Source organism: Suncus etruscus, chromosome 15, assembly GCF_024139225.1.
Source record: "Suncus etruscus isolate mSunEtr1 chromosome 15, mSunEtr1.pri.cur, whole genome shotgun sequence".
In the NCBI taxonomy this organism is placed as follows: domain Eukaryota; kingdom Metazoa; phylum Chordata; class Mammalia; order Eulipotyphla; family Soricidae; genus Suncus; species Suncus etruscus.
The window spans coordinates 6,616,189-6,642,802 of NC_064862.1; the positions used below are offsets into that span (position 1 = coordinate 6,616,189).

Sequence of the window (26,614 nt, forward strand, 5' to 3'; positions counted from 1 at the left end):
GCTCTCCATCCTGCAGAGGTGGGTAGTGCTCCACGTGGCCCTCCCCAGTGGGGCCGCTCTCGGGGCCTGACGCCTTCTGCGGGGTGGCTGGACAGGAACCGGGCTGCACCATGGGCACATCGGCTGCCACTCTGGCCGGAGAGGCCGCTCCTAGCGCGCCTCCTCCCTCCAGAGCCGAGCTGCCAGCGTCCGGCGCATCAGGACCGGCCGCCGCTGCGCCCTGCGCTGCCTCTCCCGTGGGGCCGGGCTCCGCTCTGCTCACGCTCCCTGACGACGGGGCTGGCACCACCAGGCACAGTTTGGGCTTCTTGGAGATGGGGGGCGGCTTTCTGCTGGGCGAAGGCCTGGGGGCCGGCTGCTGCGGGGGGCCGGCATCACCAGGGCCGAAGCTCGCCAGGACAGACTCGGCTGCAGCGTCCCGGTGACCCTGGCTCCGGCTCCCGGGAGGAGTAGAAGGCGAGCCCGTCAGGGGAGCGGGCTGGCTTTCCCTCTCCATCTCATGGATGCTATTTCGGGCTCTCAGCACAGCAGATGGCTGGAAAGGAGGCTGGGGAGGAATCGAGGCTGGGTTCTCCTGAGATGCCGGGTCCTCGAGCAGGGGCAGTGGCGTTCCCGAGCTCTTCCTCACCGGCCTCAGCTGCACCTTCTGCAGGGCCTCGGTGGTGATGAGAGGCATGGGGGGTGGGCTGCCCTCCTCTTTGCTCCAGGGCTGCCTGGCCACCTCTCGAGGGGACTCGGGAAGGCCCGGTCTCCTGAAAGACGTTGGCCTGCTGTCTTTCAGCAGCTGAGGGTCCAGAGGTGGGGCCGGAGGGGGTGCTGGTCTGGGAGCAGAGTGATCTGGAAGAAGGGGGCTAAGGGCCGTGGGGGGCGGAGGAAAGCAAGGATCTGGGGGGGGACTGAGTGGGGCAAGAAGTTCCGGCGGGGGAGGGGGGAAGTGAGAGGAGGAGGAGGGTAGGGGGGGGCACTCCGGGGCACCTGCAGATGGAGGCGGCGGCGGCGGCAGGCACGGAGACTGGTCCATGGGGCTTGGGGGTGAAAGGCAAGGGAGAGGGGGTCCCGTGGAGGGGGACGGCAGTGCAGCCTCGGGTCTCTTGGCCACCCCAGCGCCTTCGGTGGAGGTATTGGACGAGAGGGAGGTGGACGAGGAGGAGATGGACACGGAGGAGATCAGGGACGACTTCCTCTCGGGCACCCTGGGCTTGCTCTTCCCCTTCCCGTTGGCCGGGGACATGGACTTGAGGAACACGGGCACCGGGGTGACGGCGGTGGGAGTGTTGGACTGGCTGGAGTAGCCACTGGACGGCGAAGTGACGCGGTGCGACTTCTCGGGCGACGTGATGCCAGGCCTGGCGAAGCCCCCGGGCACCGGGGAAAGGGCCGCGGCCCGGGCCTCGGCGCGCCCAGAGCGACCGGCCCCGTGCCCGGCGCTGGCCCCGGAGCCGGGCCCCCCGCTGCCTGCCGGGCCTGCGTCTTCCTGCACCCCGGTGTAGTCGACGTAGTAGCCCCAGGGGTCCGTGTACTCGGACCGGACGCTGCTCGAGTCGCTCTGTGCCGGGGTGAGGCCGCCCAGGGAGTAGACGTTGGGGGTGGTGGCCGAGGCCAAGCTGCTGCCCGCGCTCACCGTGCTCTGGCTGCGGGAGCGAGGCAGCCAGGGCTCCTCCAGGTCGCTGCAGGGGCTGTGCGAAGGCGAGCTGGCCCCTTGCCCCGGGAGGGTCAGCTGCAGAGAGTGCTGCAGCGACGCGATGAGGCTTTCGTTGAGCACCTGCCCGTTGGCCGGGGCCCCCTTCTTGGGGACGCTCTTGGGCGTGCGGCGGAGAGAGTCGGTCCGCGAGGGGGGCAGCGGGGGCTTCTTGGCTTTCTTCAGGGAGATGTGCCTGGCCAGGGCCTTGTCCGGGCAGGAGGGCCCGTCCCCCGGGCTCCTGGGGACGCGCCCATCGAAGACATTCACCACGCTGTGCCTGGGGTCCCCGAAGCCGTTGCTGCTCGGGCTCAGATGCCCCAGGCCGGCGCACGGAGACACGTCGGAACAGGCGTCCTGGTCCTCGGAGTACCAGGACCTGGCGTCCTCCCGGTGGGACCCCTGGTCCAGGCTGCAGCTGCTCACGGTGCTGGTGGGCGTGGAGTGGCCCGGGCTGGCCAGCGGCGGCTTCCAGGGGGACGCCCTCCCGTTGGCAGCGGCGCCGCATGCCCAGGGCTTGTGGGCGCCGGCGCTCGCCTGGCCGCGGCCTCCCGTGGAACCGGCCTCGCTTCTGCCGTCCTCCTCCGGAGCGTGGCCGGGGAAGCTCAGCGCGCTTCTGCACGGAGAGGCCAGGGCCGGGGCCCCCGCGCGCTCCCCCTGGGCCGGGCCGCCGAGAGACACTGCTGCGGCATCCCCGAGGGCCAGGAGAGTGGGGGCGCAGGGGCCGCGGGGCACGCAGGCCTGCGAGGGGCTGCCGGGGTGGCCCCGCGTCCAGGGAGCACAGGGGGAGCGGGGCGCGTCCTTGCCCGCGTGCCGGGCCCTCGTCTTGCCGCCGAGCTTGGCGTCAGGCTGGCCCGGACTCTGCGCCGTGTGGATGGCGATGACCTCCGACGAGGACGACAGCGTGGCGTTGGGGATGAGGCTGGTGGTGTAGGCGGCGTGAGGCGAGACCACGCAGGCCGGGCTGGTGGCCGCGTCGCCCTCCGGCAGCCTCAGGTCCTGCGACCGGGGTCTGAGCGGAGCGCCGCGCCTGGGGCTGTCCTCTCCCGGAGGGCCGTCCGGGTCGTCCGGGGGGCCCAGGGCCCTGGCGCCCGAGCGAGGCAGGCTGTGGAAGCCCGCCTCGCTGCGGAGGCGCGAGGGGCACACGACGCCCGCCGAGTCGCTCAGCACCGACATGTTCCCCGAGGAGCCCGGGAGCTGGCCCATCTGGGCGGCGATGCCCTGGCCCTTCTGCGCCCGGATGCGTCGCATGGACGGCGGCACCACTCTCCCTTCCTCCGTCTGGCAGCTGGAGTCCCTGGTTTCCGAGCACGGCCCGGCTGCCCGGTACCCGTCGAGCCTTCCCAGGGTGGCGCAGTGGCCGGGGCTGTAGGCGCAGTGGCCAGCATCCTCGTGGCCAGAGCCCGAAGCTGCGGAGAAAGCAGGAGGCTGGTGAGCAGAAAGCTAGACCCAGAACCAGAACCTCGGTTCGGTTCGGTTCAGCCCGTCCCCAACCCGCCCTCAAGCGCGTCCCTGGCCCACCTTGGCCTAGCTGTTGCACCTGCCAACAGTAAGTGAGACTGAAATCACTTACTGGAGGCTGAAGCAATAACACAGCGGTAGGGCATTTGCCTTGCATGCAGCCGACCCGGGACAGACTTGGGTTCGATCTCCGGCATCCCATATGCCCCCCCCCAGCTGGTAACAATTTCTGAGCGTAGAGCTAGGAGTAACCCCTGAGTGCTGCCAGGTGTGACCCCCCAAAACAAACAAAAAACTCAAATACAAAAATAAATCATTTACTGATAGCTGCTAAGGGGAAAACAAACAAAAACAACCCCGATGAACTTCCAATCCTCGATACTCCTATAAACTCAGGGGTGCCTGTGGAATTCTACATTGCTCCCTTTGAGATCAAAGATTTTTGGGGAAAAAGAACTTTCTAGGTTTTGCTTCTGTTCTTGGGCCACACTCGGCATGTTCAGAGGTTACTCCTTACCCTGCACTCAGGGATCACTCATGGCAGGGTTCAGGTCCATAAGGGGTGCCACGGATACAACATGGGATGGCCATGTGCCAGGCAAACAAACACCCTACCTTCTCTGGCCCAGGAAAAGGGAACTTTTTGAATGACCTTCTTTGGGTCAAGATTTCAAGGGAATTTACCACCCACCTGGTAAATCCCTTTCTTTTTCCAAGATAAGGTTGCTAATAACTTAACAACAGGGCAGTGAGTGAGATAGGAGGGAAACTGGTATGGTATAGTGCTAATTATGTTACTTATTATCTTTTTAATGTCAGAAGGAAATCCTAAGAAAAAGAAAATGATTTACAGGCCCATCTGTGTTTCAAACATTTCATTATCCTTATTCAGCCATTATCATCTGTGTTAGTGACATTCAAAATTCAAATGCAATCTGGTCTGATTTGGTGGGGTGGGGGAGCAGCAGAAATGGATACAGTAAACATTTCCTCAAATTAGGCTAATTCATTTCATAAAGCTTTACATCAGAAAAGTAGCCTGTTTTTTGTTTTTTTTTTTTTGTTATTGTTGTTGTTTTATTTTATTTTAGTTTGGCTAAAGAGAAGAAAAAGAGGAAAAGAAGGATAGAAAAGGAAGGTCCGGGAAGAAAAAGCCAATTAGGAGGAAGAAAATGAGCAAAAACCTTACATAAAGGTAACAAGTTCTCTTTCAAGCTCCCTAGAAGATTGAAAAAAAAAAAATGCAGCCCAGAACTTACCCCAAATCTACTGAGGAAATAAATCAATCCATGCACAATAATCATTAGGACCATTAGGACATATTCAGTCTTGAGAAATAGTAGCAAAACCTGTTCTCTCTCTTTTGTTATCATCCACCAAGAACCTAAAAATATCTCGAGCAGGAGGTTGGATGTGTGCGCTGGCCATGCACCTCGCTGCACCACTGTGCACCGGGGAAAGAACAATGCAGCAGCGGAACCCTAAGCAGTGCCCCCTCCCTCCCGCACAGAGATTAACCACCGCGTGCCATGTGTCTTACCCAATAGCAAGCCCTCTGCTCAGCCAACTAGCAAAGAATATTACTATAATGGCAGCAATGTGCTTGGATCTACTGCAAAGGAGATGTCTCCCTCCTAGGGAGGCTTCCCTAAAAGGCACAAAGCCCTTTTGTTCACAGTGATAATGGTGAATCTTTTTTATACTCAGATGTTTAGCAAAGGCAATGTAATTCTCCTGCTCCCATCCTCTGCCAAGTGCATTCACTGAACACACACACACACACACACACACACACACACACGCAATCAAGCAAGCAGACAAGCAGACACGCTCATGTGCATATACTGAGATAGACAAATAGACACACAAGTCAATATTTTGCTCAAAAAGGGTAAATGGGGCCGGAGTGCTAACCCAGCAGTAGGGTATTCGCCTTGCAGGTGGCCGATCTGGGTTTGATCCTCGGCAGCCAAAATGGTCCTCCAAGCCTGCCAGGAGTAATTTCTAAGCACTGAGCTAGGAATAACCCAAGAATTGTCAGATGTGACTGCCTCCCCTCAAAGGGAAGGAATAAAAAAGAAAGGGGAAGTGAGCAAAAGGGTAGAAGCAGAAAAGATAATCTATTTTCAGAAAAATAAAGATAATTTTAGATTTTTGATATTTCAGGTGTGATGGTAACTCAGGTGGCTAGTAGCAGCTGGCATTAGTTTGATTCTAAACTTTCGAGATGCATGATTCCACTCAACAATAAGTTTTCATTGTTTTCTATGAGAAATAGAAAAGAAACAGATCAGAATAGAATAACAAAATACTTACTCTAGGGGCCAGAGAGATAGCATGGAGGTAAGGCCTTTCATGCAGAAGGATAGTGGTTCAATTCCCGGCATCCCATATGGTCTCCTGACCATATGCCAAGAGCAATTTCTGAGCATAGAGCCAGGAGTAACCCCTGAGCACTGTTGTGTGACCCAAAAACAAAACAAACAAACAAACAAAAACAAAATACTTACTCTGGTAGTTTGGGTGGGTCTGAATATTCAGTGGCTGGCCTGGCTCAGGACCACCAGGGTCGTCAGCCCTGGCAGTACACAGGGCTGGGATCAGACTTAGGACTCCCCACATCCTAGGCATGTGCTCTAGCTAGCACTTCACTAACTTTCCAGGCCTTCTTTTTTCAAAATGATAGTAATTTCATATGAGGTTAGTGGTGAATTTTGCCTGATTTGGCTTAGGGGCTATATCTGGCAGGGTCAGGGGCTACTCCTGGCTCAATGTTTGAGCATCATTTGGTGCTCAAGGATTATGAGGTGTGAGATACTGAACCCAGGCTTGCTGTGTGCAAAGCCTGTTCTCAGTCCTTCAAGCCAGCTCTCTCACCCCTATTGGGTGACCTTTAAACACTGAGGGTCAATTACTATGTCTTGATTCATTCAAGTACCAATTTTGAATGTGAAACTATTCTCAGCTTCTGAAATGAGAAAACAGCCATTTTTTTCCTCTACGCACAGCCAAGCACAGCTTTTCTATTCAAATAAATTTTCCTAAAGACCCTTAAAAGTATGAAAAAGAATGCATTTAGCCCAGGGAGCAGTCATCCTTAAATTCTACTCCTCAAGACAATCTTCTTGTTTACGCAGGAAAAATGTATCACCATCAGGCTGAGGAAATAGCCTGAAGGCTGGGGTGCTACTCTGCTTGAGTTAGGCCCTTGGTTCTATCTCAGCACTGCTTGGGAGCACCGTCCCTTCATTCCTCGGTCCTTCCTCACCAGTGCCACAATATCGCAGGATACAGATCAATGTTGTGTTGATGAAAGAACGCAAACTGACTATACACAGAGAACTACAGACAAATGAAGACCATTCTAGTACTGCATCTTCATTTCTCCAAATTTAAAATAGATCATAAAGAAATAATTAGAGGTCATTTAATATTATAATAATCGTCCACTTAAAAAATGCAAAGAAAAAGAAAGCTGTAAGTTAGTTCATTAAAGGCATAGTGTATACATTTTTTTTTTTGGTTTTGTTTTTGGGTCACACCCTGCAGTACTCAGGGGTTATTCCTGGCTCCACACTCAGAAATCACTCTTGGCAGGCTCGGGAGACCATATGGGATGCTGGGAATCGAACCAGTCTTCTGCATATAAGGCAAATGCCTTACCTCCATGCTATCTCTCCGGCCCCTCATAGTGTATACATTTTTAGGGAGTGAGAGGCACCTGATTATGCTCGGAGGGAATGATAGCTACTAGTAGGGTTCAACAATGCAGAGGTGTTCAGGCCCTGTGCTGCCAGAGATCGCTCGGACCATGCCAGAAGTGACACACAATGATAGAGGGAGGCCATGTGGTACTGGGAACCATCACAGTCCAGGTGCATTCCTTTACTATCTGTGGTCCCTTAGTGTTAACAAGTTTCATTAAGTCTTTAGTAGTGTTCTTAATCCAAACTATCAGAAATTATTTGGGGGCCAGAAAGGTAATATAATGGATAAGGCCCTTATTTATGCATGGTGACACAGGCTGATCCGCATATGGTTCCCAATCCCCATAGGGAGTGATCGATCCCTCAACACAAGGCTAGGGGTTAGCCCCAAACACTGCCAGGTGTGTACACACACACACACACACACACACACACACACACTTATTGTGCCGGCTTTCTATGGGAATTTGTGAACTACATAGGCATGTCCTAACTATTCAGTGCCCACATATAAAATTAAATGCCATCAAAATGTATAATCTAATATTAAGGAGGTGAAGTCTCATAAAAAGGATGTTTCAATGCAGTCCAAAAAGTCTATTTTGTTTTTGTATCACATTCAGTGATACTCAGGGATTACTCTGGCTTTGTACTCAGGAATTATTCTGCTTAAGGGCCTGTATGGGAGCTGGGTTGGTGTATTAAAGGCAAATTCTTTACCTGCTATATTATCACTCCAACCCCTCAAATACATCCCTATCTGTGTTGAAGAAAAAGAAACAAAATGGGAAATCTTGCTGATCCCAGACTCAAGAATAGATTAAGTTCAGTCTATCCTAAATTCAGTGTATAGAATGTATTCTTTTACTTTGTTCAAAGGCTCTACTACATAAGATGATTCCTTTTCTTTCTCCTCTGAACAAAAAAATTTCTGTTGTCAGGGCTGGAGAGATAGCATGTAGGTAAGGCATTTGCCTTGTATGCAGAAGGTCGGTGGTTCGAATACCAGCATCTCATATGGTCCCCCCGAGGCTGCCAGGAGTTATTTCCCTAAGCCCTTCCAAAAAAAAAAAAAAAAGAAAAAAATTTCTGTTGACTGATTCTTAAAAATAAGGGGGTGGGGGGGCTTTTGTTTGATTTATATCAATGGTCCCCAAATTTATATGGGTTAATGTACCCTTTTCAGAAAAAAATTACTCAGTGCTTCGTGGAAATCTATCTTCTTTGCACAAGCAAACAGAAAGAACTCCTCAAATGCAACTGAAACTACTGCTGCCCATCCCCAGGGATGCTATAACTCACTTTGGAAAAGATTTAAATCGAAGGCAAATAAATAAATGAATAATAAATAAATAAAATCACCAAATATGCTTGGAAGTAAACAGAAAAATACATACCATTATTTTTATTAAGTATTCTACATTGGCTAGTCTCTAGAAGCCACTATTTATAGATTGTGACGCAAAAGCTGCAGTTAACCGAGTATTTTATCTACCGCTAACTCTGGAACATCTTTGGTGAGATCCTTATTTTATTTTTAAAATTAATGCATTATTTTAGTTTTGGAGCCACAGGTGACAGTATTCAGTCACTCTTGAATATGCTTTGAACTATGCCTTGTAGGGAATTGAACCCCAGGCCTGCTCATGAAAAGCACATGATCCAGCCTATTGAGAGATCTCTCTGGCCCTCTGGTGAAATTTTTAAAATTCTAAAGCCCAGACAATTTAGGCAATGTCTAATGCTCAACATGCACCCATCCTTGTGGATTTTTTTTGGGCAGATAATTTTATTTATTTATTTATTTATTTACTTACTTACTTTGCTTTTTGGGTCACATCAGTGATACTCAAGGGTTACTCCTGGCTATGCACTCAGAAATCGCTCCTGGCTTGGGGGAACATATGGGACACCAAGGGATCGAACTGTGGTCCGCCCTAGGTCAGTGCATGCAATGCAAATGCCCTACCACTTGTGCCACTGCTCTGGTCCCCAATAATTTAATTTTAAAAGTCTATTCTGGGGCCAGAGCCATAGAACTGCAGCACGGCATTGCCGTGCATGCAGCCAACCCAGGATGGACCAGGGCTTGTCCCCTGAGTCTGCCTGTAGAGATTTCTGAGCCAAGAGCCAGGAATAATCCCTGAACACACTGGGTGTGGCCCCAAAACAAAACAAAACAAACAAACAAAATGTCTAATCTGTGGGCTAAGGAAATAGCTTAAATGCTTTGCATGCAGAATTCCTAGGTTCAATCCCTAGCGCATTATGTCCATCTGAGCATCAAGTGTGACTCTCTAAAACTTAATGTATGTGAGTCAGCCATACTTTTGTATGCTTTATATCAAGAGAAACCAAAATTTTTCTGGGGGTGTTAGGTGTTGGAATATTTCACAGATGTTAATATATGCTCAACTAATGAGTCGCATCTCTCACTCTACAGAAGGCTGACTTTGGGGCAAATAAGGGTAGACTGGGCCAATGCTAGTGTTCATGTGCTACTATTGGCTTTCAGCTAAGGGGTGATTCCTGGCACTGCTCAGAACATATGCGGCGCCAAGGATTGAACTAGAGTTGGCAACACTCAGGGCACTTAACCTGTTCTACTACCTCTCTGACCGAGAAGACTTATTTTTGTTTCGACATATGCAGCAACGCCCAGGACTTGCCCCTGGCTCTACACTCAGGGACACTCCTGGCAGTGCTCTGGGGATCATATCCTGGTGATGAGAACTGAACCAGGTAAGCACGTGCAGGACAGGTGCGTTATCTCCTGTATTCACCCTTGTCCTCTTTCCTTTTCTTTTTTCCTCCCTCCCTTCCTAATTAAGACTGAGGTGCTGTGATTTACAACAGTGATTTTACACATACATCCTTCCAATACCACACTCTACCAGAGTCCCCATTTCCCTCCACCACCAAGGCCCCAAAGGTCCTTCCTGTTCCATTTTCCCCTACCCATCCCCAAGCTCAATTCTGTTGACCAATTTTCCAGTTCTATTGCCTTTTGGATCACTTTTTAAAGAAAAAAATGAAGTATTTATTCGTGATAACCATTGGTTGGGCAGTTCAGGGCTTACAACCTGGCTAGCTGCAAAGTACATACTATTGGGAGGCAGAATTCTGCTCAGCTCTAAGACAAAAATTATCCAATTTGCTGCTATCTGGATGGATGAGGAGAATATGTGGAGAGAGGAACAGGCACAGAATGCTTTCTATCATATATGGGATATAAAAAAAAAACAACTATAAGAGGATTAACAAAGGCCCAAAGGCAAAAGAGACTGAAAAGCTGTTCTTTAGAAGATTATCACAGTGGCAGCGGGAGGAACACAGGGTGTAGAAAGACACTGGTAGAAGCTGTGGTGCTGGAATTTTGCATGCACAAAAACCTACCATTAACAACATTAGCACAATCACAGTGCCTAAACTAAAAAAAAAAAAAAATAGTGAGGGGCCGGAGAGATAGCACAGGGGGAGGGCATTTGCCTTTTATGCGGCCAACCCGGGAGGGACCAGTGCGAATCCTGGCATCCCATAGGATCTCCCAGCCTGCCAAGGGAGATTTCTGAGTGCAGAGCCAGGAGTAATCCCTGAGTGCTGCTGGGTGTGGTCCAAAAACCAATCAACTAACCAATCAATCAATCAATAAAGTTTAAATTTAAAACAAAAGTAGTGAAAACAAAACAGTGTTGAGAGAATGGGTACAGCCACCGAGAAGTTTTAAAATGGAATAAAAAATGTATAAACCAACTTTGGAAGTTAATTATTATTATATCCAAACATTATTTTCCTTGTTTGATCCATCAATCCTCCAATCAACCTCCATATATAACTAGAGTAATGGTCTTTGTCTTTATTTTAAAATAGAAGTCAAGTTATTAAGGACTCAACCCAAGGATTTTCATATATCAGACTATTTAAGCTATTTCTTAAGCTATTTCCAACCCCCTTAAATAATATTTTATTTAAAAAATATATATGTATATATAATATGTATGTATATGTATATATATGTATATATAATATGTATTTATATATATTATGTTCCCTTGCTCTCAGCTGACATGGTTTTGATCCCTATCATCCTATATGCCCTCTACCCACTGCTAGGCCTGATCCCTGAGCGCAGAGCCAGAGTAAATCCTGAGCACCACTGAATACGGTGTAACCTTGTTCAAATAATAAAAAGTAATAATGAAATGTAGAAAAAGAATAATAAATGGGTGCTAAAGAAATAGTACAGCAGATAGAGTACCTGTCTTGTACATAGCTGACTTAGATTAGATCCCTAGTACTCCCATTTGGTCCCCCAAGTCCCACCAGGCAGGGATCCCAAAGAGCAGAGCCAGGTATAAGTCCTGAGCACCGCCAGGTGTGGCCAAAACACAAATAAACAAATAAATTTTACAAATGCTGCCTGCTGGGGCCAGAGAGATAGCATGGAGGTAAGGCGTTTGCCTTGCATGCAGAAGGACGGTGGTAAGAATCCCGGCATCCCATTTGGTCCCCCGAGCCTGCCAGGAGCGATTTCCGAGCTTAGAGCCAGGAGGAACCCCTGAGCGCTGCCGGGTGTGACCCCAAAACAAAACAAAAACCAAAGAACAGAAAAAAATCCTGCCCTAGTGCTCTAAGAAATTAGTTGAGGGGCCGGGCGGTGGCGCTAGAGGTAAGGTAGGTAAGGTGCCTGCCTTGCCTGCGCTAGCCTAGGACGGACCGCGGTTCGATCCCCCGGCGTCCCCTATGGTCCCCCAAGCCAGGAGCGACTTCTGAGCGCATAGCCAGGAGTAACCCCTGAGCGTCACCGGGTGTGGCCCCAAAACAAAACAAAACAAAACAAAAATTAGTTGAATGAGCAGCAGCTGAACATGAGTACACACTAGTTTCCCAAAGTATTCAGTCAGCTGTCACCTAAAGGAGAAGACAAGGAAGCATTTGAAGGATGCGCAGGCGGCCCCATTAAATGCAGCAGATGCAGGGCGGCCACAGAGACCCCAGAGATGCCATGGATGCCTCTGCCTTTGTTCCTCACGATCCCCTGTTACTGGATAAGACAAGCACCCGCCTGCCACCTGGGCCCTGGAGCTACCCAGAGCAGAGGTGAAGCACTGCTATTTTTGTCTCTTTGTTGTTCTGCTGAAAGGCAGGGTACATAGACCAGAGAACCAGGTGACAGTGAGAGAAAAAGCAGGTAAAGACAGTGAGTATCTCATTCCTGGCCCACATCCTCTAAGCAGAGGTGCTAGAGGGAAACCCCAAGTAAAAACAATGTGTATAGGGGCTGGAGCAAGAGCACAGCAGGTAGGGTATTTGTCTTGCATGCGGATAACCCAGATTTGATCCCTAACATCCCATATGATCCCCCGAGCCTGCCAGGAATGATTTCTCAGCATAGAGCCAGAAGTAACCCTGAGCACCACTGGGTGTAACCAAAAACCATAAAAAAAAAAATCCAACCATAACAATGTGTGTAACACTCAGAAATATGACCTCAAGGGCTAGGGAGTCTCTAGCACATTCCTAGGATAAATCCATTGAAGAAATAGTAACTCTAGGTTTCCCAAGTATTGCCATCAAGAATAATGAAAGTGAAAACATCAAGTGGAAGTAACTCTCATGAAATAAGCCCAGAGGTGGCTAAAGAGAAAAGCAAAAAGTATGGAATGTGATTGGTTTGGGGCTACTCTGGCTCCGTACTCAGCAGTGATCTGTTATGTTGTTGGGGGAACTTAATAAGGATGGGATATTGAACCAGTGTCCGAGGTCCTCTGGATGCAGAGCCAGTGCTGTATCCACTCTACAAACTCCCTGTCCCAAAGAAAAACCAATTTTTAGAAAGGTGTAAATTCCCTACAGTAATGGAAATATCTATTACTGTCATTTTAGTTCATAGTGGTCCTAAAATCCCAGTGTTGCATCTGTTTCAATTCACTAAACCCTCACACCACCAAAGGTTCTAGTCCCATCTCTCTCCACCCAATTCTCAGATTAGATCTCTAGCACTCCCACCAGGCATAGATCCCTAAGAGCAGAGCCAGGTATAAGTCCTGAGCATCACCAGGTGTGGCTAAAACACAAATAAATAAATTTAAAAAATGCTGCCCGAGTGCTGAACATATAAGTACATCCTAGTTTCTAAACTAGGATGCCCTGCAGCCTCAGTGGACATTTTCAACAGCCCTCATCAAAAATGGGGCACAGGAAGGAAATGGAGAGAGAATGAAAGGATTATCCAAGACATATATAAGTTCACAGACACAACATGAGTAAGTGAATTATGAAGAAAACAACTCTTCACTTTAGTTGGAAAAAAACTTTTCTACTCTAATCACAGGTTCAAAAATACCAAATCAAAAAGCTCTGACAACATTTCATTGCAAGTACCCTGTCCAATACATATGACTATTTCTATTGTACTAGAATTCATCGATTACCCTACATTGGTGAAAGGCCACCAATGCTATCGCATATCTAAGGAAGTCCCTCTTAGCAATCTAAAGTTCTCAGAAGAGTTGCAAATTCCTGAAAACTTCAGAGCTCAACAGAGCATGAATTTAGTGATGGACATTCCTGTTGTTGCAGGTACACAGAGAGGATGACTCTAAGTTTCTATCATCTATCCTGCTGATACTTGCTAATTCTCTTACCTACTCTAAATTGTTCATTCTCTTACCTTCTCTAAACCACCTGCAGGAAGCGTTAGGTAGGATTTGTGCCCAACTGAGGCAAGACCCAAATGGCTATCAGAATGTATCACCTTCAAAAGCACCACAGATGAGGTTAGTGTCATAACGCTAGAGCAGCGTGAGGGCAAGAGAATACAGTTCTGATGAGCCATACCTAGCTCCTTCTGTATGTTGTCAGGGACTCCTGTAATAGTCTTTCTCCTTTTGACTTTCTTCGGTCGTCTTACCAGAGTGTCTGTGTAAATTAGAGACCGCCGAAGGCTGGCCTGGCGATCGAAATTCTCCCCTAATGTAGAGTAGTAGAATAAGCAAAGCAATGTTATTTTCAAGCAAGCTGACACCATGCACTTTCTTCCAGAAGTATGTTGTCAAATGATAAGAAGGGATTAATAATGAGGTTAGCCAGTCAGACAATGATGAATGAAAGCTGAAGGGCAAAAAAAGGAGAGACAAGTGCATTATCATCATAAGGCTGCTGTTTTCCTCTGTGTGTGTGTGTGTGTGTGTGTGTGTGTGTGTGTTTGCATGTCCTTCCAAAGGAAGCACCTTGATTTCATTTTCAAATAAGCTGGAGTAGCAAATGCAAATATGCAAATGTACGAAAATCACAGATAAATGAATAGTTCTGGGTGGTCTAAAATGTGCAATTGCTCAGGGATCTGTCCAGTTTCCAGTGACTGAAATCACTTTTTACATCAGCCTGGATGCATTGATAACAATGACTTAATACTAAAGTCATGTGGCCATTTCCAGAGGCTAATGTAATGTGATGAAATCAGCAGGTCCACCAATCACTTTTGTTGAACAGAGAACTGTTTTTGTTAATCAAATAAGCTATTTGGCCACAGTGTAGCCTTCCTTATAATGATAAAGCACTTTTTATCATGAGACCCAGTAGCATCGCTATTATTTAAAAGTAGAACCATTTCCCTTTGTTTTATGATTACTTTTAAAAATTGAGCTTAACTCAGACATTGAAGGCAGCATTATCCAACCTAGCATGGAGATCCCACACATTGTGTTATGCTCTAGGAAGATTGAAAAAATGCACATAACATATATAAAGAAAATGCTCCCATTATTCCAACCTACACTGTAAGAATGAAACATTGACTTCTCATAAAATATTGACACACATTCAAAGTGGCATGTTATAAACAAAGTTCCTTCAAACTTCTTCTGAATAAGGTGCAAGTAAAGCATTAATCAAAACAGGTAAGATAACCTGAATGATCCAAGAATATGTATTTATTACAAAACCTGAAAGATCCAAACATATGCATTTATTTCAGTTTGTTGCATTCTTGCCAGGCAGCTGAGAAAACTGTGTCTGCTCATTTTTCCAGAATATAGACCATGATCCATGTACCTTAGCATTCTCTGTGGTGTGCAGCTAATGCCGAGCACAAAGCAGTTATTCAGTAAATATTTAGTGAATTGAGAGGAACTGAATCACCCCCTTTCATTGAAAAAAATAGCATTAGTTCGTCACGGTTACTTAGAAATGCTTAGCTCAAACATTGGTAGGACTACGTAAGAAGCCACTTTGTACAAATGGTTTGATTATGTATAACACTATATTCACCATCCGGGTTGAAAAGCTGTTTTCCCATATGGACAGATTATGGACTCTACTTATAAAGGCATTTTATTGTAAACTTCTTTTTTTTTTTTTCCCTCTGCAGCTCTTAAAACATGCTGAATCCCTGCAGGACTATAACTAAAAGGATTACATCGATTTTCAAGTTGGCAGTTCACTGTGCTAATGTTCTACTTAAGCCTGGCAGGATTCACTCTAAAAGTAAAATAACATACTTATCGGCATTTCTTTCTTCTGATAAACTGTACTGGAAATCATAATAAAGGGTCAGTGTTTGACTAAATGCGACATGATACATGACACATATGTGCATAATTTAATGCACCTTATACATGACAATTCCCTACAAGAATTGTCACTATTTTTTTAATCACATCATCCAGGATGTTAGAAAAATATCAATAAACAGCAGTAGTCAAATTCTGTCGATTGGAGAGCTAAAAATGAGACATCTAAATTCAATGAATAGCAGAGAAATAACCTAATTTAAAATATGTGTATATGTGGACATATGAATATAGAAAATGAATCAATAAATATTTATAGCTAGGTATATTTAATAATATTATCTCTAAAATGTTAATCACTACATTAAAAATTACATTTGGGGGGCCGGGCAGTGGCGCTAGAGGTAAGGTGCCTGCCTTGCCTGCGCTAGCCTAGGACGGACCGTGGTTCGATCCCCCGGTGTCCCATATGGTCCCCCAAGCCAGGAGCGACTTCTGAGCACATAGCCAGGAGTAACCCCTGAGCGTCACCGGGTGTGGCCCAAAAACAAAAACAAAACAAAAAAAAAATTACATTTGACCTAGATTAGACTACTTGTAACTTTAGTCATTCACTTTTCCTATAAGGCATTTGAAGGTCTCCTTTCAAGTGCTATATAATTTTGAGTCATTTTTGTCAAATGAGAGAATTAGTTCCAAAAACTGACACTGTGTACTGTTGTGATAATGTATTTCAAAGAGAATAATTCTTTAATCCTGAAATTCTAATTATTCTGATTTAAATTTTTGAATCTATATTTTATCCTAATTCCATTAAGGACTGTCATATTTCATAGTACAATTCCTCTTTGCTTCTTTTTTTCTTTATTTTTGGGCCACACCCAATGGTGCTCAGAAATCACTCCTGGCAGATGCAGGAGACAATATGGGATGCCAGGTGATTAAACCCAGGCAAGCCAAGTACAAGGCAAAGGCCCTCCCACTGTTCTATTGCTTCAGCTTCACCTTCACTTATTGGAGTCATTTAATCATATTTAATGTAATTATATTTCTGTTGCATATATCATCAGTAATATAATGTTTTATTATAGAAAATGTGCACCCATCTAATTCACTAAGGAATATAGGGAATATTTGATTCCAAAACACAACTACTTAAAATATTAAAAAAGAATCTTTAAAAACTACGATCAAGGGGCCGGAAGGTGGCCCAGCAATAGGGCGTTTGCCTTGCAAATAGCTGACCTAGGACTGACCACGGTTCGATCCCCGGCATCCCATGAGGTCCCCTGAGCCAGGAGCAAACTTTGAGCGCATAGCCAGGAGTAACCCCTGAGTGTCACCAGGAGTACAACAAAAACAAACACAAAAAAAGAAACTACAATCTAATATTTTTGAAGGCCATCTTCTTTCATGTTATTTACAAAGGAAGTGGATTCAAATACTGTGACATTCCCTTAAGATTTGGAAACAATAAGTATGAAAAATATACATGGTATTCAAATAATTCATGTACTTGCTTATTAATTTTTTTTGAAATTCAGAAGAATGCTAAATATAAATTTCAAATTCTCTATAGATTTTAAGAAAATTATCCAATAGTTACCAAAATGTTATTAGCTCCTTAAAATTCACTAATATCATGGTAAAAACTTTCTAAGGGCAGTCAATAGAAGTAGTCTCGAAAGCACAAAGTTGTTATGGTTTTGTTTCTTTGTTTGATTTCGGGGCCTCGCCTATTGGTGCTCAGGGCTTATTCCTAGTTCTGTGCTCAGAAAATCACTCTTGGCAGGGATTGGGGGAACCATATGTGATACCAAGGACCTAACGAGGTCAGCAGTATATCAGGCTAATATCCTACCCCATTGTACCATCTCTTTGGCCCCAGCTGTTTTTTTATTTGTTATCATTATATTTTATAAAAACATCTTATGGGTCAGTTGATTTTTTGGGGTTATTAGAGATCACACTTTTAATGGTCAGATTATCAATGCTGACTATTAGTAATCTATTTCTCTTGAACACAAATCTCAGTGACTCATTCTATACATCTGCTTTGCACTTTGTACGCTCCTTAAACTCACTGTCCTCTTTGTGGGTTTGGATATGACAAGGCAGAAATATTTGGTGATTTTAGTGGCTCTTCTAAGTTTGTGAAATACTACTTTGATCTTCATGTAACTTCTCATTGGTCACTTTATCACAGATATTGACAGTTTCGTAAAATATTGTAAAAGAACATTGTATATCATATTAAGAAATTAAATTTCCTATTTCAGCTTAAAGGGTTTCTTATTTAAAGAGATGGGTTTTTATTTAAAGATAAATAATTCAAGTTATAGAGATCAAAATATAATTTTACTATCTTAAGTTTTTAAAAGGCTTAGGTTTTTTTGTTTTGTTTTGTTTTTTGGGTCACACCCAGCAGCACTCAGGGGTTACTCCTGGCTTTACACTCAGAAATCGCTCCTGGCAGGCACAGTGGACCATATGGGATGCCGGGATTTGAACCACTGTCCTTCTGCATCAAAGGCAAACGTTCTACCTCCATGCTATCTCTCTAGCCCCCTTAAAAAGGTTTTATAGGTCCATAATCATGTAAATGAATGAGGGAACTGGAAAGCCTATCTACAGTACAGGTGGGGTTGGGGTGGGATGGAGGGAGATTTGGGACATTGGTGGTGGGAATGTTTCACAGGTAGAGGGGGGTGTTCTTTACATGACTGAAACCTAATCACAATCATATTTGTAATCAAGATGTTTAAATAAAGAAAAAAATGCAAAAAAAAAAGATTTTATAGACTGTTATTACATCATTTTATTTCTATTTTGTTTGCTTTACTGGAGGGTGAGTTTTGGCACTTGGCTGTGCTCAGGGCTTAATCCTGGCAGTGTTTAGGGGACCATACTTGGACTATAATGCTGAAGATTTGAACCAGGATCAGCCACAAGCGAGGCAAGTACCTTACTACTTTCTAGTAGTAGTAGTAGTTTTTACTTTTTTGTCTTTTCGCACTCAAAAAAAAAAAAAAAAACCTAGAAAATACATCATTCAGAAAAATCAAAAACTAATTATTTCCACTTCCATATGTCATTTAAAATAGCATGAAATATGTATTTTTCCCTTATACTAGAACACCTGTGAAAATGGACATTATCACTAAGTTCCATGCCCAGCCTACCATACCACATTCAGAATATGGTTCCATACAACACAAATATATTTTATTTTATATATATGGGGTCATCTGGCTGTGCTCAGGTTTCACTCTATCCCAAATATAACTTTTAAAGAAATTCAATGTAAAAATACACAAGTTAGAATTAAGTAGCTGGACCACTGAGTTCTTTAATATTAACCTTTGGTAACATGGTTTTCTAATGTAAGAAGCAATAAATTGTTTACATGCACACACATTCCATTAGAATTCCTTCATTATGAAGAGCAGTAAGCCTGAACACAGCTTTTACCTTTGATCTAGCAATGAACAGCTACACATGTGTAATAAACCGTCAGCCAGAATCATCATCCCGAGTCTATTCAAAACCTGTTTACAGCACAATGCCTACCGGTTATGTTAATGGGCACCACATCTGTCTGGACTGTTTGTGCTTGCTGTCGCATCTTCTCCTCTGGGGTAGGCAATGGCAAGGACTTGGTCCAGTTTGTCTGAGTGTTGAGGTCTGAGAAGTCACTGGAAGTTGGCATTTTCGATCTTCTGATGGAAAAATGTCTTTCCTCTTCCGATGAAGAAACAGAACTCTGCAGAAAAGGTAAGAAGCAGCCACAATATGTAGAGGGCTGACAAAAATCACTTAAAAATACATTCTTTGCTTTAAAGTAATCGAAGCCAGAGAGAGATGGGTCAAGGTGAGTGCCTGGGAAACAGCCAACTCCAGTTCAATCCCTGGCACCCCAAGTGGCCCCTGAACACCCCCAGGAGTAATTCTTGAGAGCAGAGAGCCAAGGGCATCACTGGATGCGGCCCAACTATGCCTTCTCACTAATAATAAAAGAAATTGATCTAAAGCAAGCTAAAAATAAAATGCTCTCACTTAGAAATAACTAGAAGCAATGGCTCACATGGACACTGTTATCTGGAGCGGGACCCATAATACACAGGTTAGACATAGGCTTTGGTGTCCACACAGGGAAACCGAAAAAGGTTTTGCTGAGCCACTAAATCTTTCCTTACTTTTCCTCCTGCTTTTCCTCTCTCAACTGCAATCACAAAGCTGCTGGCTTGAGTTTAACATTAGGAGCCCAAAGATCCATCATGGCTATATGTGGCTGTCAGTTTCCATTTTATTAAAATTTAGTGTTTTGCTCAAGGTGATTTCTAGCCTCAATCTCATTTCCTTTAGGCTCTGATTCTTGGGCAACATTTCAGGACTGACCAAGCTATGTGCTCTTCTAAAGGCACTTATGTGAACACAAATCGGTGTGAAATTGTTAAGTTAGAAGAAGCTGAGGAAAGCTCTGCTGTGAGCCTTGGGAGAATGAAAACATTTCTAGCTGTGGCTGTTTTGATACAGATTAATCTCCTCACTGGAGGGGAGCGCTCTTCACCACCTTCTTTCCCATTTCATCTTGAAAAGTAGAAGCATGAAAGCTGTTTTGGGAAGCAGTTTCTTTTCAGCTTCCTCACTGCCTCCCAGAGGCCGATTCAATTGCAAGGGCACTCCAAGAATTCAAGAGAAATGTTGCTCTGTTTGCTGAGACAATCCCCCCTCTCCAACTGATATTTGCCAAGGGGTTGCACCTGGCTCTGTGCTAAGGGATCCCTTGAAGGGTTCATGGGACCATGTATGGGTCTAGGGGTTGAATCCAGGTCAGCCACCAGCTATATCCTCGGCCAGCCCCCTAAAAGTGTTCTTTTTCAAAAGCTGTTAACTACCAGCTTTTTTTTCCAATGATGCATTGGAAAAAGTTTTGCTTCAGACAGAACAGGATGTCAATGAGCCTCTCCAAAGAAATATCTATATAGCTAGCATTTAGTCACATCCATCCTCTTATTCCCACTCCCTGGCATACCAGCACCAAACACCCTGATCCACTGTCCTGATTCCTAATACTGCAGCTGCTTCTGTCTGCATTTAAATTTCCTAGAAGAAAATTGGCTTCTCTCTTTTTGGGGGCCACACCTGGCAATTTTCAGTGCTTACTTGGGCTCTGCACTCAGGAATCACTTGTGGCAGGTTTGGGGAACCAGATGGGTTTCTGGGAATCAAATTTGTGCAGGTTACATGCCAGGCAAGTTCTCTGTGCAGATCTCCAGGTCTGAGATTCACTTTCATTACTAACTTCATCAAATAACACAATGTCTGTGAAAAATTTTCCCCAATCTTTTAAAAGTATGAGTAAGTGCCTTTCTCAATTTAATTCAAGTGTCTAAAATAATAGTGGTAAGAGATTTACAGACACATATCAGTATGGAATCTCAGAAGAAGACTGAGGTCACAGAATTAATCTCATGATAAAAGTGTCACAAATGGGAAAGGACTACCCAAGATATACACAAATTAGTTTATATAAACTACAGCATTCAACATTCTCTGAAGTAGGTATTCGGTCATGTCTCTATTCACGTCAGACCTTCATTGAGGTTCTTCCTAAACCCAGGAAGCTTACTTTGGTTATAAATGAAACAGATGTTCATCTTCTGCAGCCCATGAGACAGGTACAGAGGTTACGTATGGAAGGTACTTGCCTTGCCTTGCCTGTACTGACCCCAGTTTGACCCTTTGGACACCACCTGTCCCCTGCATCAGTGGGTATAGCCCTGGAGACTCCTGAGAACCATGGGGGGGATGGGGTTGAGGGTGTCTCAGTAATCCCTCCTGCTTCAGGGCCCAGAGAGCACTGCATCCTCTAGGCCATGGTTTGAACCACTCACCTCGTTGGCTGAGCATAGCTAAAAGGGGACCCTAGACACCCTGACTACCACCACTTGGTGTGCCTCCCACCCTGTATTAAAAAAATGCTCACTATGAAGCATCAGATACAGTTGTGACTTTAGAGAAGCAAAAGCCTAAGGCTGACAGTGCCCACTTTTTTCTTTTACTTATATTAATGAAGACTTGTAGAAATGAACACGTAAAACAAGTCCCTCCTTTCATTCCTTCCCTCTCTCTCTAACCTTGTTCCCTCCTTCGCTCCCTCTCCTCCCTCTCTCCCTCCCTTCCACCTACCTACCTACCTACCTACCTACCTACCTACCTACCTACCTACCTACCTACCTACCAACCAACCAACCAACCAGGGACTACTCCCAACTTTATACTCAGGGGTTATTCCTGGCAATGTTCAAGGATCTTCTACAGTGCAGGAATTGAACTGGGATGGCCAGAGCACCCTTCAGCCTGTAGTCAGTTCTCATTATAGCTACTGGACTCAACACACACACACACACACACACACACACACACACACACACACACACACACACACACACGACAACTGATAATAGTTCAGTTCCACTTAAGGAAATGTGAAATAAAATGGCAAATATATGTACTTTATGACAAGTTACAGATATCCAACTATAATACTAAAGTGTGTCATATTCTTAATGTTTGATCTCATTCTAGTTGAAAGGACTATAATTCCTATTGAGTGCTAAATAGCAAGAGGATTTTTGAGTCAGTAGCAGCTAAACCATAAGTAAATCAATTACTTCCACTGGTTTTTTTTTTCCTCCCAGTTCTGACATTCCTATTGAATTTAACTTACGATACCTATTCTCTGTCCTTGAGGTGCAAACACACACATGCATGCACACACATGAATGAAAAGAAGTTTTTCTTCTTAATTTCAAGACTGTGCATAAAGAATGCCTGACTGCGAATCTCAATCACTAAATTAAAAGCTTACTACAATTTTCTGAAAATGTTTTCAGGCAAACTTGGAAATATCTGTGCTTTAGGGCTTACTTATGTCTCTACATTTAAGGATTACTCCTGGTTGGCTCTGGAAACCATATGGGGACTGAAGCCAGTCAGCCGTGTACAAGGCAAACTTCCTACCCACTGTGCTATCACTCCTATCCTCCCAAAGTTGCTTGTTCATATGTTATATTTTGAGGCCACTCCTGGAAATAATGCAGTTTTGTTGTGGAGTCACACCCAGGGGTCTCAGGGGTTACTCCTGGCAGGCTCAGGGGGTCATATGGGATGCTGAGAATCAAACCCAGGTCGGCTATGTGCAAAGCAAATGCCCTATATGCTATACTATCACTCAGGCCCCAATAATGCAAATTTTAAACAGCACTAGGAAACAAATTCTAAGCACACAGATTTGGAAGAAAGAAAAGCAAAGTTCTGGGGTGGATGGAAAGAGTTAACACTGAGCACATTTTGCCATGTGACTTCTGCCCAGAGGTAGAGAAAAATACTTTATGATCTGTATGTGCCCACACAGGGTTCTCTGATGAAACTACTTTTCCTTCAGCAAACTGAGGGGTGTCAGGCCCGATCACCACCACAGTGACAGAGGGCACAGGTGAGCCACTCCGCCATGGGCTATCTACCAGGGCAGCTCTGGCAGGACAACTGACCGAAATCAGCCCTTTTGTAAAGTGCTCCCTTCTCTGCAAGATAATATCCCAGACAACCAGGGCCCAGATAAAGTTACATGCAAAGGTGCCTACTACATAGTGCTGCAATCTACAGAAGAGACAGTAAGCAGACTTGTCCACCCTGTATTTCTTCTATCCAGGGCAATTCCCTTGTGGCTCAATTCCTCTCAAAGGCAAAATTCCTGAAATGCAAGCAGAGTGTAAACAATTTGGATCTTTTTTTTTTTTTTTTTTTGGTGGAGGGGCATCCATTCAGATGCTCGGAGGTTACTGTTAGTCAGTGCTCGGGAATTACTCCTGACAGTGCTCAGGGGATCACATGGGATGCTGGGGATCAAACATAGGTTGGCTGAGTGTAAAGAAAAAGCCCTATCCTCAGTACTATTGCTTAGTGCCCCCAAATCTGGCTTTTTTTTTTGTTTGTTTTTGTTTTTGGGCCACACCAAGCGTTGCTCAGGGGTTACTCCTGCCTGTCTGCTCAGAAATAGCTCCTGGCAGGCACGGGGGACCATGTGGGACACCGGGATTCGAATCAACCACCTTTGGTCCTGGATTGGCTGCTTGCAAGGCAAACACCGCTGTGCTATCTCTCCGGGCCCTGGCTTTTTTTTTTTTATCTCAGTCTCCCAACTGGTCTCCATGCTTCTGCCTTCACACCATATCCTTCCCTTTAAAAGCCCATTTGTCAACCAACATAGCAGTCAGAAGTGTCAGGCATGCACTGGGCCTTGGTTGGATCCCTGGCACTACAGGGTGGCACTCCAAGTACCACCAGACGAAGTCCCAGTGACCTGTAGAATGACTAGGTGACGACGTGGTCCCCAGCACTGTAGGTCCAAGTAGCACTCCATCTTCTAGGTTCAAGAATAGAATGTGGGTTCCTTGGCTGAGAATCTCTAGGCAGGGCTCAGAGGCTCTGAGCACTGCTTGGGAACTCTCCTCACCAAATACTAATGATACATTGTAAGTTCAGGCACTTCTGCTTCTCCAATAAGCTCAAATAACAAAAGAAAAAGTACCGTATTTTCCAGCGTATAAGACGACCCCCAAATTTTGCAGTTAAAACAGGTTTAGGCCTCTATTCGCTGTATCAGACAGAACGTTCCTGTGCTGCAACTGTCTGAACCACAGTGAGCCAATCACAACAAGCAAAGGTTCAGAGGTCATACTGCATAGACTTCCTCTCTGACTCTGGCCGATCTGAGCAGGCTTTTTACAGTGTAGATTCGGTCCAGAACATTGTCTCATTTGCATGCATAAACAGCCTGCTTGGACTGGCTGAGTCAGAGAGGCGGTCCGAGCAGCCTGGCAGTGATTGGTGCAGGATCGAGTTAGAAAATTCGTTTTGTGGCAATATTCAGACAATTTTCGTTTAGCGGCATATTGAAACATTTTTCGGGATATGCTCGGCGTATAGGACGACCCCCGATTTTCGGTTGACTTTTTTTTGTTTCAAAAGTCGTCTTATACGCTGGAAAATATGGTATCTCCAACATCCTTACTACAAATCCACACAACATAGGAAGTGTCCCAATACTTCTTATGACCCCACATCTTTCTTATTCCAGTCCTTTATTATTTTACTGCCTCAGGGCCTTTGCACTGCTGCTTCCTAGGAATGAAATCTACCCTGTCTTGCTAAGGGTGTGTCACCTGTTTATCTGACCTAAAACTTCAACTCCTCCTCTATTTTCTATATTTCCCTTCTCTGCTTTCTTTGATCTCTCTAGTACTTTCTAGTGAATACTTACTAGAATGGTACTTCTTTAGTACTTACCACTATTTACCACTTGAAAACACATTTTTTACAGAGAAAGCTTTTTTTTGTCTTATCTACCCATGAAAACACAAGTTGCAGAAGGCTTTTGAGGAGCCCTGCATAACAGCTGTTGCAAATTTTTAGCTAAAAAGGGACCTCCATTCATAATGGCTATGTGCCTTGTCCTGAATTCATACTTTAATGAAACCTCATCTTATCGTCCACTATCAGTTATGTCTTATCAATACGGAAATGCAGTCCTGACTTTGAAAAAGCTCACAGGTTGGCAAGTGGGACTCGAGGTAAGAGGTGGGGACCAGAGAGATAATACAGTGAGTAGGGGTCTTGGCTTGCATGAACTGACCCAGATTTGACCCACAGCACATACACCCCGTAGTATTGTTCCCCATGTATCACCAGAGTGGTCTCTGAGCACCACTGGGTGTGGCTCAAATCCCACCACCACACACACACCCTCTAAAGCAAAAAAAAAAAAACAAAAACAAAAAACCTAGAACTAACATCAACATCTCTACTATTAAACAGTACAATAACAACTTGGCAGTATTTACAATACATTATAGCACCTCCTCACTTAACATACAATATTCTTAAAAACAGTGATTTTTTTAAGGGAAGCAACATATAGAAAAGCAGGCCTATTATTAATTATTTTGATCAAGTCAGATGGATTATTATCACCAATGTTATGATAAAACATTATTGGAGAACCTAATTTACTAGGTTTATTGTACTATCTCTTTGGCCCCTAGTTCTGGGGAAAAGATATAATGCTGATTTTAAACCTGACTTTTAGAATATAAATGTAATTTGTAAATCTGTTCACTTGGTCAGTCCCATTCCTTAATTAAGACCTGATGTCTCTGTCTTGGGAAGAGTAGAGAGTCTCAAAGAACACTTAAGAAAGCAGGACTTGCATGGTGAGTACAAGTACCTGTTGCACCAACGTGGCTGACTGGGATTTCTGAGATGATGAGGTAGATAAAGACATCATCCAAGTCCTCACCAGATGGACAGGCAGTAGAGCCGGAAATATAGTCTATTTGGCGAATGGCCAAGTTACTGAAATATGGGCTCAACTGTGAAACCTAAGAGTTTCCCAGGTTTTCTTTGTTGAGCTCTCCATGCTTTCAAAAATTAGAAAACCTAATTAAAACCAGAGCTAAACACAGCATTCCTCTAGCAATTGCTACATAAAAATAGATGGGGAACAGCTGAGACTCTAGAATACTATTTAAGAAGACACCAATATATATCCCATTTCTTTCTGCAGGACATTTATGAGAGTAGTTTTCCACCCAGAAACTTCCCTTAATTTGACTTTTGTTTGCAAAATTTCCAGCAGATTCATAAGATGCCAAAACATTTGCAGTCTATGCTGGTTCTGCTTCTATATGGAGACACAAGATATCCTCACTTAATTCTGTTCTCTTCCCCTTTATTCCTTTTTCTTCCAGGAGCCAGCAACAACTAGAGGTGATAGAAATGGATCCATTACAAGGTACACATCACAAGGTACCACTCAACACCTCCATGATGACAGGGCAGTTGGGAAGTGTGTCAGGGAGTAATATATCAAATGAAATCATCCAAATGGTTCTTTTCTTCAATTCAGTCCATTAATCTGGTCTCTTTATCAAGGTGTTTAGACTTTCACATCACAAATTATAAATAAACTACTTTGAACTAAATAATGCTAATATTACAGAATCTTTTTCTCAAGATAGCAAAGACAGAGCACATGTGTTCAAACATTTCTTGTATTTAATCATCCTATTATGGCAACTCATGATCTATAGAAAGTATGTGATATAACATAATAATGTTTACAAGCCCACTACCTAATCAATGATATTACCAATAGCTTCGTGGTCTTCCCTGCTTCCCCCAAGTAAGCA

General features: G+C 44.8%; 2 protein-coding genes and 1 long non-coding RNA gene across 3 annotated transcripts in view; 1 reads left to right on the plus strand and 2 right to left on the minus strand.

The window, feature by feature from the left end:
• The window catches only part of CITED2 (Cbp/p300 interacting transactivator with Glu/Asp rich carboxy-terminal domain 2), a 1,046,546-nt gene that overhangs the window by 55,885 nt on the left and 964,047 nt on the right, over positions 1-26,614 (minus strand). The window lies entirely within an intron of this gene.
• NHSL1 (NHS like 1) overlaps positions 1-26,614 on the minus strand; it is an 80,836-nt gene that overhangs the window by 9,845 nt on the left and 44,377 nt on the right. Inside the window, exons 4-6 of the mRNA XM_049787999.1 lie at positions 18,930-19,122; positions 13,687-13,818; positions 1-3,087 (exon numbers count right to left, since the gene is read on the minus strand). Coding sequence (XP_049643956.1) covers positions 1-3,087; positions 13,687-13,818; positions 18,930-19,122 — 3,412 coding nt within the window. The remainder of the gene's footprint in view (positions 3,088-13,686; positions 13,819-18,929; positions 19,123-26,614) is intronic.
• On the plus strand, positions 3,002-26,221 carry LOC126029734 (uncharacterized). The gene is made up of 3 exons (XR_007503043.1): positions 3,002-3,109; positions 4,231-4,334; positions 26,174-26,221. It is a non-coding gene; the product is annotated as an uncharacterized LOC126029734 (long non-coding RNA).